The sequence below is a fragment of the Lontra canadensis genome, unplaced genomic scaffold (genome assembly GCF_010015895.1).
Source record: "Lontra canadensis isolate GAN:19392208 unplaced genomic scaffold, GSC_riverotter_1.0 scaffold20, whole genome shotgun sequence".
NCBI classification, from domain to species: domain Eukaryota; kingdom Metazoa; phylum Chordata; class Mammalia; order Carnivora; family Mustelidae; genus Lontra; species Lontra canadensis.
In genome coordinates this window covers 24,877,141-24,890,107 of record NW_022631014.1, presented here as the reverse complement: position 1 = coordinate 24,890,107, position 12,967 = coordinate 24,877,141, and the positions used below count along the sequence as shown (strand labels likewise).

Here is a 12,967-nt window from a genome sequence, read left to right as displayed (position 1 = left end):
AGGTTGTAGTTGTACAATGTGGCATTTTGTGAACACTAAGATTGATTTAGAACTTCTACACTGAAAGTGAAATATAACTCCTTGAACAAAATTCAAATGCAAAAAATGGAAGTCTGACATTTACTGGATTTCAGTGTATGATAGAATAGCATTTCAATGGCCTTTCTATAGTTCCATGACATGTTTTTTCCTTTGGAAAGGTATTTCATATGGGATTATTTGTTTAGACAGAAATGGATCCCACTGGCTCCTTCCAAGCACAAATTAAAATTCATTTTGTTATAATATTATTCAGAAATTAGAGAATATACCCAAAATATGGACATATTAAAACCTACAACATGTCCATGGAGTGGATTTTCCCAATTTTTTTGAGACTGGCAAAATTCTATTACAGTACAGAAAAAAACTCTTGGGGTATTAAAAATTTCATTTTATCCATTTTATATGATTATACAGTAAAGTGATTTTGAATTAAGATAAAGCACAGCTTGCCAAGAAATTCAGAATTACATAGAATGTCCTAAACATGGATTGAAATGTAACTACCACTTTAAAAAAAATGTAATTACCAGATGTAATATGAAAACAGATTGAACGGAGCTTTATAATGTGGTAATTCTTCTATTTTTAAAGAAAATCCTGACTGATTTATTTTCACAATTTCTAGGTTTTATTTCACAACAGTAAGAGACGATTTCAGTTTACACTAAAAAACACTGCTATTATATTATCTTTTTAAAATACTGTATCTTGGGGACGCCTGGGTAGCTCAGCGGGTTAAGCCTCGCCTTCAGCTCAGGTCATGATCTCTGGGTCCTGGGATCCAGCCCCGCATTGGGTTCTCTGCTCAGCAGGGAGCCTGCTTCCCCCTCTCTGCCTACTTGTGATCTCTGTCAAATAAATAAATAAAATCTTTAAAAAAAATTGTATCTTGAAATATTAGAAGAAATTATTAGAAATCCTAGAGGAAAGCTTAACATGCTTTCAAGAATAACTTTTGATCAGGTGAATACAATTTATAAATCCAGTAAAGACCAGTTTGATGTAAATTTGAAGAATTATCATTTTTATGCTCTTTGTGACCATTATAATTATGTGCGCCTTCTGATTCTTCTTCTGCAACCTAAATATACAAGATGAAATTAAACAATACAAGAATCAAAATAAAAACATGAACTGCATATGGCCAAAATGACCATGGTGGCTAACAAGTTTTGGCTGTCACAGGTACCCTAAATCTTACAAGGCAGCATCACTCAATTCATGAGTTGAAAGCTCTCCAATGATTTGATGATTTTATAATTATTTTAAAATAATTACAAATTTAAGAAATTAATAATTGAAACAAGAAATTGATACAGATACCATTCTTTTGTGATAAAAGCTCTTGGAATCCTTACTGGGAAAAACTCACCTAAAACAAACTGTTGAGTAAGTCCTCAGTAGGGTACCTTCAAAGTGGGCAGTATCTGTGTTTGGGAGAAGGTCAAGACTGGCTCGAAAGGGTCTGGAGCTGCTCATACTCACAGCAACCTACTTAACTTCCACTGTAGCCTCTGCATGTAATTACCTTCAATCATCTCTTCTGTTTTTCTAAACCATTTTTTAAAATAATCAATTTCTACCTTATCATGACTATTCCTTTTTTTTATACACATCAATTTCTTTTCTTTTTTTTTTAAGATTTTATTTATTTATTTGACAGACAGAGATCACAAGTAGGCAGAGAGGCAGGCCAAGAGAGAGGGGGGGGGGGGAAGCAGACACCCCGCTGAGCAGAAAGCCCAATGCAGGGCTCGATCCCAGGACTCTGAGATCATGACCCAAACCGAAGGCAGAGGCTTAACCAACTGAGCCACCCAGGTGCCCCTATACATCAATTTCTATCTTCATTACTTCATTACTTCTGGTCTGTCATTATCATTCCCAAAGTCACATTTTCATTCTGGTTTTGTTTACAAAGAGAATTAGAACAATTAAAAATTGAACAATTAAAATCCACATATTTAGGGAGGTGATTTATCCCCTAGTTACACACATACACAGATCAGAGACAGATCATTATAGACATGTACACACATGCCTTCAGACAGGTCATTTGTCTCCCTTTCTGTACTAGACTACTACTTTCTTGTCTCTGCAGCTTTATTTGGGATCTACCTAGATAACAAGGGCAGGGATTCCTGAGTTAGTATAGGTAGTTCACAAAGTAGATGTTCTGCCAGTAGATAATTAAAGATAATTTATGATATAATAAATGAGAATCCTCTGGTAAGCCATGAACTCTTTAGGTACAACTATAGGAACAGAATATGGGTGGTGTTTATGGAGTCCAAAAAGGACTTATTCAAAAAAACATTAATGATGACTTTAAAAACAGGACAAGTAAAAGGGAAATATTTCATACATGGTTTTTATAATTAAAAATTATTCTTTCTCAATATGTTCCAGATGATATTTTTAAATTTAGATATAATTGACATATAACATTAGTTCCATGTATAAAACATAATGATTTAATATTGGTATATATTACAAAATGATCACCATAGTAAGTCTAGCAAACAGCCATCACCATACATGGTAACACATTTTTTTCTTGTGATGAAAACTGAGAAGATCTTTTCTCTCAGCAACTTCCAAATATACAATACAGTATTATTAACCACAGTCCCCACACTATACATTATTATATCGCTAGGACTAATTTATTTTATAGCTGATAGCTTATACTTTATAACCCCCCACATGATATTTTCAAATGTTGTCTCCATGCACTTCTATCATGTATGGATTATTACATTAAAGGACATTACTGCTGAGCTATCCGGACAAACTGGAAATGTTTAACACATGAAAAAAACTAACTTTTTTTTTTATAGTCTTAGGTGTATATCTTTTCTCTGCTTCCCAGGGGTGACTTGAAGAGCAGAATTTTTTTATACTTAAAACAATCCCTGTATGCATGTTTGGTATCAAAAGACTACAAATTAAATATAGTTGGAAGTACTTGGGCAACTTTAAGAAACATGAAATCTTTTTCATAATGGTTACTGGATAACTATATTGATAGAAATTACTTTTCTTGGAAGATTAGACTTTTATTCTAAATATGAACTACAAATAAGTTTAGTAAAATAAGAACTTTTACATACGTTAGGGTTGTTTCCATTCTTGAGACTTGTTCGAGGTCTTCATGAGGGTCCTTAAATCCAGTAAAGTAGTAATAAGATTTGTCCCACTTGATGGGCCTGTCAGACATCCTTTTAGCCTCCTTGAGAGGCTGGGAATGCACATTAGTATTCAAGCTTTGGATATGTTCAACAGATAAACTGCAGGAGTTGAGAATATATAATACTGTGCTTAGCAGATCTCTGGTGTGCAAAGTAAATTTGACTGCTCGAAATCCTAGAGAATATAATTCCGCCAAACAATTAATACAGATGATTATTCACTTATTTAAAAACACCTTTTCAAACAACAAAAATAAAATAAAAATCTTTTAAAAACATTTGATTACTGATTAAAAACTATCCTACTGGCAAATAATCTGTAAACAGAAAACTACTTCCCTTGTCCAAAACTACACTGCAGTATCTTTACCTTCATGAATTCCTCAGTCAGTTCTCTGTCTAGTTTGGCACTAGAGACCTCCAGCCCATGGAGGGGATTCAAAATATTTTCAGTGCTGCCCATAAATTTGGTCTTGACAGTCTAAGAGATGGAAAAGCTCTCTTATGAGCAAGTGTCCATGAAAGACAGTTTCTGGCACTAAGGCAAAGGGGGAGAGGAGGGGATGGGGAGGGTGTACTGTGACAGTGGTTCAGATGGGAGCAGCCAGAGAGTCTAATCTCAGGGGTGACACAAACCCATCTCGAATTTTCTCTGTGATTACAGGAGATTATCTTCACACTTGTCCACACAACTACTTAATAATTCAACATTTTTTGGAAGGGATGTGAAATTCCCTAATTGTTTAAAAGTTAACACTTTACAATCTTAGTTTGATTATGGGTAGTCAGTGGGCTGAGATTAGTAATCTTAACTTGTTACAACCTCAACAGGAAACTGTTTTCTCCTTTTTTTCTCTTCATTACTGGGGGTTAGGCATGATTCTAGCTGAACTTATGTAACTTCTCAACACCCCACCAACCGTGTGATTATTATCTCTCTGCATATGTGAAGAAATAGGAAGAATGCAGAGCAAGAGCTTAAATCTGAGTTGCTCCAAGCCCAGTACTTTCTCCATAACAGCATGCTGATTCTTTCTTCATTTTTAAAAAGTACTTTTAATTGGTTTTGAAAATTATAACATATAAGTACTGTGAAATTAGAGATACATATAATAAAAATAAAAGTCTCCTTTTAAAAAGGATAAAACCTCACATCTTTATTAGATTTATATTTAGAAATATATATATTTAAATATATATAATAGATTTATTAGTCACATCTATAACATACCTGCACTATTTCATATGATAGCTACTAGCCCTATGTGGCAGTTTAGAATTAAATTAATGCAAATTAAACAAAATTAAAATTCAGTTTCTGGTCATGCTAACATTTCAAGTGCTCAACAGTCACATGGCACTTGTGCCCTCTATATTAGTGTGAATGCAGAACATTTATATCATCACAGAAAGTTCTCTTGGACATTCAGATTGCTCTAGACCTTTTCTGTGTGCCTTTGTATGTTCATTACATACAATATATGCTATTCATTTACACAAACACACACCTACAGTTGGGATTGTTTCCTTTTAATATATAAACACTATCACTCTAGACATATTACTTTGAACTTGCTTTTGTTCCTTAAACTTGGTGACTCTTCCATGTCTGTGTGTATGGATCAATCCATTTTTTATTAGCAGTTATATATATCAGTCCACATAATGAAGGAAACGAAGCATAATTTCTTTGACATTTCTGAAACTGATGGACATAAAAGCTTTTATTTTTCACTTTTTATATAAGGCTGAAATGTATTTTCTTTCCTTTTTTTTTTAAGATTTTATTTATTTATTTGACGGACAGAGATCACAAGTAGACAGAGAGGCAGGCAGGGGGTGGGGGAGGCAGGCTCCCCGCTGAGCAGAGAACCCGATGTGGGGCTCGATCTCAGGACCCTGGGATCATGACATGAACTGAAGGCAGAGGCTTTAACCCACTGAGCCAACCCAGGCGTCCCTGAAATGTATTTCCTTATCTTTGGCACTGATGACAGATTTCACAATTTAAATCATTCTCAGGAGATACATATTCTGCTTGCCACACAGAGTTAAGGAATCTAGAACATGCAAACTAAGAAAGCTTTTTTTAGCTGAATTCCTTGAATCATTTTATGGTAAAGTGAGAAATACTAGTAGGGGAGTTGTTCTAGTTGGTGAAAGAAGAAAGTAAAGTCCTAATTCCTGTGTTTGAGGGTAGGAAGAGCTCAGTCAAGGATAAATCTGTTTCTACCTTATCAATCCCATTAATTACTTAATTGAATGTAAGGGCTAAGGAATGTGCATATGCTTTATTGGAAAACAGTACATCATTAGTTTAGTTTGGATTTGATTACTAAAGCTAAACATTTTAATTTTTTTGGCTATTTGTATATATTGTTTCCTGAACTGTCTTGCCATTGTCTTTGCCCATTTTTGTAATGGAGCTACTTTGTGTTTTCCTTTTGGTTTCTAAGAGCTCTTTATACATTATCTTTTTGTCATATATGCTGTATTATCTCCCACTTTGAATTCATTTTTTTCTATAATCCATTTTTGTTTAATGAATATCTCAAAGTTTACCATTAATGAAAGTAGAGGATTTCTGTCTTTATTCAATCACAGCTGCCTACAGTTACTTATTTTAGTATTAATCACAGAAAGCTCCCAGTGAATCTTCTACTTATTTGAAGCAAGTTTATTTTCTCATAGGCCATCAAAAGTGAAGAAGTGATTTAAGCCTTTAATTTTAGTAATGAAAATCAGTAGTAACCATTTTACCTTATTGCCATCTGAATTAGGAATGATCTTAATTTTATAATCAGATCAAGAGGTTAACGACATTAAATACTTGTCAGAGTGCCAATCTCTGTCATACAGGCAAAGGTAAAAATGATTACTAACAATATTTTTAAGGAAGGATAGATGATGTAGCATATAAATCACCTTAGACTAGGATTAAGGAGACATTTGTTCTAGTACCAGCTCTGTCCTTAATTTGCTGTGTGAAACTTCTTAAGTTTCTGAGTTACCCTCTGTTTGCTCCTTCCCTAACAAATAGACCTGGTTTATTCTTTAACTCCACATGTAGTCAACATTCAAGACAAACCCAATAGATGGTGGTCGTGAAAGTGGCAACTGTAGCTACTAGAAATGAGCCTGACTCTCCCAAATACAGACAAATAAAAATAGACTGGTGATAACATTCTTGTTTTAAAAACTGTAAAGGATGTAATTTGCTCTCATACATTCCATCTGTTATGGAGAGAGAAATCATGAGATCTAAGTAGACCACTATGCCTAAGTATATGATATTTTTCAATTCATGGCCTAATCTTGACTGTGTATTTATTAAAGAGTATTTATGAATATTTGGTCTTACACAGCATATTTGTTATTGTTTACAATTTCACATAGAATTATGTCATTTAGAGTGATAAACATAATTACTTATTATTACTACTATCATTTAAGCATTCTTCAGTAGAGCAGTTCCTTCACAACAGGGCTATGGGTTGACTTTTTGTCTTGGATAATGAGAATAGTGTCTATTTTTAATAAAACTCCCAAATCAGAGGTAGATGGAGAACAGTTAAGGAAAGGAATTTCTGATTCCTGAACTCCCACATACAAACATGAGAGAGTAAGAAAACAGAGAAAATGTATTATCAAATGCTCATTCCTAGAGAGACTGGGTGGGAAGTTGTTTTCAACATAAAGATCCTGTTTTAGTACTTTTTAGATCAAGCTCTTCCTTACTCCATGTAAGTACCCAAGAGCCCTGTGAGCCCGAAGTATAGGCAGGGGTCTTCACTGTGAGTGCTTCAGTACTTAACACAGTACTTAACCTCTTCCATGCTTTAGTACTTAAACTTTCTCATTTTAATAATGAAGAACCAGAAGTTAAGCTCTCACAGCTAGTCACTGGCAGAGCTAGAAATAGATTCTAGGTTCCAAAAACCTATCAGATTTTGAGTTGTCTAACAGTTTGCTTCAGAAAAAAATTATAGCGCATTTTGTACTTGTTTTAATCTTAACTCAGAGAAAGCTCTTGGTAAACCTTTAAATTATTTTAAAGTTCATTCTAAAAATAAAGTCATTTCCTCAAGGATCACCAAAAGGATGATCCCTTTATTTAGATATTTAGAGAAATGATAGACCTGTATCTACCTATCTACCCTTAATTTTAAATATTTTTGGATCAGGGCTAAAACAGTAACAAAGGGCCAAAAAGAAGGCTATCTATTAAGACTGACTAAAAAGAGCCTACAGCTGGAGTTGAAAGGCCTGGCTGGGTTCAAGACCCACATTCCATCTCCAGTCCTGGGAAAAATCCCTGCATATAATTTACTTGGGCAAATACTACCTACTTCATGGGGTACTTTGATGGCTAAATAAGGTTATATAGGCTGTACTTTTTAAAAAACGTAAATTGTTATATACATGGTTAACACTTAAAATATGAAATAGGAGGTGAACAAACAGGAACATTCAGTTTTACAGACAAAAAGTTTAAACTCAAAAAAATGGCTTTTTCAAACACAGGTAGCCAGGAACAGAATCTAATTCTGAGAAAACAATCAAATTTTATATACATACATACACACATATATATACACACACATACATACTTATTTATTTATTTATTTATTTACTTATGGCCAAGGCTTCAATCCAAAGGTATTCTGGCAACAGCAGACTTAATAAACATATTTATCACATAGCTTGCAAGGGAAACACTAGAAATAAGAAAACATACCGGAAGTGCTAAAGGGTTCCTGGCCTTCAGAGGAATTTTGCTCTGTTTCTCTTACATAAAATGTAAGCTGAGTTGGTTTCAAAGACCTGAAGCCTGGTTTCTGGAGGTTTTCTAAGTAGACACTTAATCTCTTAAGAGAATTTTCATTGACTTCCTGGAAAAAAAAAATACCAAGGAGCATTTACATACAAAACAGAACAAGAAACAACAGAATTTATATCCTGAACTTTAAACACGTTATTGAGGGTACTAAATAATTTAGTATTAAAAATGTTGGGATCTCATAGCTCTTCGATGAAGAATAAAATTTGATCCACATTCTTACAACATGTAACAGAACAAACTCTTTATGGCTAAGATGTGAAAAAAAGTAACTAAGTACTAGAAGAAAACATGTTGAACTCTTTTATAACTTTGGTGTGGAAAAAGCCTAACTATATTAAATATCTCTAATACATGATTGATAATATGTGATTGATAAGTCCACTTACATAAAGAAACTAAAAACTAAAAAAAGAAAAAAAAAGCACACAAAAAACCACACATACACACACACAATAAGCAGTTTACTGACAAATAAGCTACTGACAGAAAATATCTGCAAGTCATTTCTCTCTATAAAGAGCTCTTAAAATGACCATCCTGAGACTGGTTGAATTATGGTACATTCATTCAATGGAATACTATACAACCAAAAACAAAGGGGAAAAAAGAATGTGATATAGATATCTAGGAACTGACATGGAGTTATTTCCAAGGTTGTTAAGTGAAAAGAAGAAACATCCTTTAGTGAAGGAATAGCTCTAGAGAATGGCATGAATAGTAACCATGTTTCCTATCACTGTAGGTTTCTTTTCAGATACACTGTATGATCTGAAATTAGGAACAATCAGTTTATTTTTGTCTGTTTAACTGATTGTAATATGCTGTTCTTAGCTACCATAGTTCAGTGGGCTGCTGAGGTACCTTTCCTGCTAGTGTTAAGACTAAATCTTTGTAATTCTGTTTTGCTACAAGTTTCTATGTTTACCAAAAAGAAATATGCAGAACCACCCAGAAACCAATAAAAATGGTTATCTCCAGAAGTTATACGAATGGGGTAAAAGAAATGGGGATAGGAGTGAGACTTCTGAGTAAACTTTGTATTTAGTTTTGATTTTTGAAACCTAGAAATGTTTTCTGTATTTTAAAACTGAGTTAAAATGAAGAGGATTAAGAGTAGCTGTGCTTCACTTTGAGACCCTATTCTGTTGCTGCTTAGATAGCACTTTCAGTCTGTTTTTCTAGAAAAGAGACAAGGGTGTTCCATACAAATGCAGAGAAGACTGTACTGAGTGAACATGAGGGGCCAGGAAGGGTGAACTGCCTTCCCAGAGCTTGCATTTTGGTGACAGTATGTCTAATATGGCAGGTAAACAGAAACAGTACCACAGGATATGGGAACAGAGAGTGCTGGGAAAGAAGGCAGGGTGACAGTTTCACATAGGGCAATCTGGGAAAGCCTCATGAATGTGACACTTAAACAAGAAAGGAAAGGACAAACCACATCTACGTGACTGACCCCCCAGGAAAAACCCAGAAACCAAACCAAACAAAGTAGGCACTCAAATACAAGTCAAAAGAGTAAATGAAAATATAGCTGACTCTTCAACAACATGGGTTTGAACTTCATGGGACCACTTATACATGGATTTTTTTTTTATTCATTATGATTTCTTAATAACATTTTATATTCTCTACCTTATTTTACTGTAAGAATATAGAATACAATACACATATCACGCAGAATATGTGTTAACTATATTGTTGGTAAGACTTCTGGTCAATAGTAGGCTATTAGTATTTAAGTTCTGGGAGAAGTCAAAGGTTATATACAGATCTTCAAATGTGCAGGGGGTTAGTGTCCCAACCCCTGCACTATTCAAGGGTCAGCTATATTAATTTACTAGGATAATTACATTTTAGCCATATTGTGTTAAAGCTCTCCATGACCACTCTCAGGTTCAATTTGATAGGGGGATTTACAGAAATCAGAAAAATTGTTACACTCACAGTTATGGTTTATTACAGCAAAAGGATAGAGATTAAAATCAGCAAAGGGATACAGATTAAAATCAGGAAAAGGCATGTAGAATAGAGTCCAGAAGAGGCCAGTTTCAAGGTTCTAGTTGTTCTCTCCCAGTGGATTTGTAGAGCTAGCACTTAATTCCCCAGGAACAATGTGTGACAATGCATGAAAAGTGTTGCCAACTAAGGAAGCTCATTCAAGCCCTGGTGTCCAGCATTTTACTGGGCTCAATCAAGCAGGCATGTAGTGGCCTTGTGACTGACCTTAGCTGTTCAAATAGTCTCCAGCACACCCAGAGGGACCCCAACATATGAAAACAGGCATTCACCAAAAAAAAAAATCACATTTTTAGCGTAAAATATCTGGCATGGCCTGATAGCTCACACATACAAAAGATTCCCATCAGGCAGGATATTCTAAGGGCTCAGAGCTTCTCTCCCAGGAGGCAGTCAAGGGCGAATACCAAAGCCAGGCATTTCTTTGGAATGTAGAGTTTAAGTAACACATGCCTGCTGAGCTCACCTTTTGGAGCACACAGTAGTTTTAATAAAAAAACAAAAGATACACTGGTAGAGGAGGGAAAACATTCACCTACGACTAGGCATAATTTTTCCACATATGTTGGGTTTAAAAACTTTAAATAATTAACATCCTCAAAGTAATGGATATTTTTCTGTTGATTCATTTTACTAATTAAATTTTTTTCCACTGCAAGTAGAAAAAAACTATATAAAAATGTTCTAAATTTTTAAGAGTTCTAAATTCCTTTTAACATTAAACCAGGTGTTAATGTTAAAGAAAATAAAGAGAACAAATGAAATAATATTGACCATCCTCACTAAGTTTATTATAAGTTACTTCTCATCTCCATCTGCATTCCTTGAGCACACAGTAAGTGAGGCTGTAGGGAAGAGAACCAGCAGCATGCAACAGAAGGGAAAACCACTTAGGGCACTGAAAAACTTTCCTTGTAAACATCCTTAAAAAACAGACTGACCATGGTGACAGAAGCCTGAAATTTTCTTTCAAACACTCAATTTTACTCCAAACACTGGTTCAGAAAACATTACTAATACTTAGTAATACTAAGTATTACTTAGTATTACTAATACTAATAGTAAAAAGACTCTCCATGATAGCTTTATTGCCCTCATAAAAAATGACAGCCTTCATATATAGGGAAAAAACCCAGTCTATCTCCTGTGTGCCTTCTGTATATTCACACAAAATACTTGACACACAAAAAACATGACTTCCGACATGTTTGGTCACCAAATGAGTGGAGGTTTTCCCCCACAATAAGCAATTCTCTTTGACACCAGTTGGAAGTCCTACAATTTAACTCAATTCTGACATTATATATCCAGAGACAGCATCAGATCCCACAAGTTAAGGGCTCAGTTCCCCAAGACCGTCCTCTCCCTCTGCCGCCACACCCCCATATACACACTTCAGATGTCTGTCACACCTGTTATCACTTGTGTTTTTGACCAACCAGCAATTTGCAGCAACCCCCTCGTTAGATTCTATTAATTCACTAGAGCAGCTCACAGAACTCAGTGAAAAACTCATGTTTACCATATTACATGATATAATAAAGGACACAGATAAACAATCAGCTGAAGAGAGACACAGGGTCCCAAGTGCAGAAGCTTTTGTCTCCATGGAGTTTGGGAGTACTACCCTCCAGGGTAGATATGTTTGCCCACCTGGAAGCTGTCTGAACCCCATACTACTGGAATTTTATTCCTCATGTAGGCATGATCCTCATGTAGGCATGACCAATTATTATGTCTATTTCCAGCCCTTTTCTCCTCTCTGGAGGTTGACGGTTGGGGCTGAAAATTCCAAGCTTCTAATCATGCCTTGGTCCTTCTGGTGACCAGCTCCCATGTACGAGCCACCCAGGGTCACCACACTGGAACAAAAGGTGCTCCTGGTGCTCCTATCATATAGGGATTTACAAGGCCTTTAGGAGTCAGGTGTCAGGGATGGGGCCAAAGACCAAAGAGCAGAACAAGAGATGCTTCTAGTGCTCTTCTCACTTAGGCAGTTACAAGAGTATCAGGAGCTCTGTGCCAGGAACTGGGAGCAGAGCCCAATGTATGGATTTTCCATTCTCTCAGATTTCATAAAACATCAATAATCAGATTTTCAATTTTCAATATGTATATTTTCAAAGCAAGTCAAAACACTAACTTTATTACTATAACAGAACAATCCAAATTTGTACAACAGTGTATTATATTGTGTCAAAAATTAGCAAAACTTCAAGTTATGAAATGGGGACTAAAGGTTAAATAAATAAATAAATGTTTACCCTTTCTCTGGGGTGCTGTCCAAAGAAATCTGGATGTACTGCAAAGTAGAATGGCCTCAAGGCATTGACGGCTTCAGCTCCTGATAAAGTTCTTGAGGAAAGAAACCAGTGTGGAAATATCTTCTCTAGACATAACCTTTTAAAAAGATGTGGATTTATTATTCACCAAGGCACTGACACACACACAGACACACACACAGATCCCTGATATATAAAGTGACAATAACATTAAAATTATTACATATGGAAACTACCATAGAAACAAGACAGAAATAAAAACTGTGGTTAAGTTGTGGGGATATATGTATAGCATAGGGAATACACTCCATAATATTGTAAAAACTTTGTATGGTGACAGATGGTAACTAAACTTATCATGGATATCTGTTAATAATGTATAAAAATATTGAATCATTATGATGTATACTTGAAACTAATAGGGCACTGTATGTCAATTATACTTCAATTAAAAAGAATTTAACAAATAAATAAGAAATATATTAGAGTTTTAACAAGCAGAGAGTGCCACATGGTTTCTAAAAACAGTGGTTATAAATTCCTCTGATGCAATATGAGAAAATAATATTAATTAATAATAATAAAAT

General features: G+C 34.9%; 1 protein-coding gene across 3 annotated transcripts in view; it reads right to left on the bottom strand.

Moving 5' to 3' along the window:
• Positions 1-12,967, bottom strand: part of TCAIM (T cell activation inhibitor, mitochondrial) — a 48,923-nt gene that overhangs the window by 19,602 nt on the left and 16,354 nt on the right. For all 3 annotated transcript variants that reach the window (XR_004383104.1, XM_032861387.1, XM_032861386.1), the window contains 3 exons: positions 12,363-12,498; positions 7,975-8,128; positions 3,159-3,411 (listed from right to left, as the gene is read on the bottom strand). Coding sequence is in view for 2 of the 3 variants with exons in the window: in XM_032861387.1 (XP_032717278.1) it covers positions 3,159-3,411; positions 7,975-8,128; positions 12,363-12,498 (543 nt within the window). In the remaining variant the exon portion in view is untranslated. The remainder of the gene's footprint in view (positions 1-3,158; positions 3,412-7,974; positions 8,129-12,362; positions 12,499-12,967) is intronic.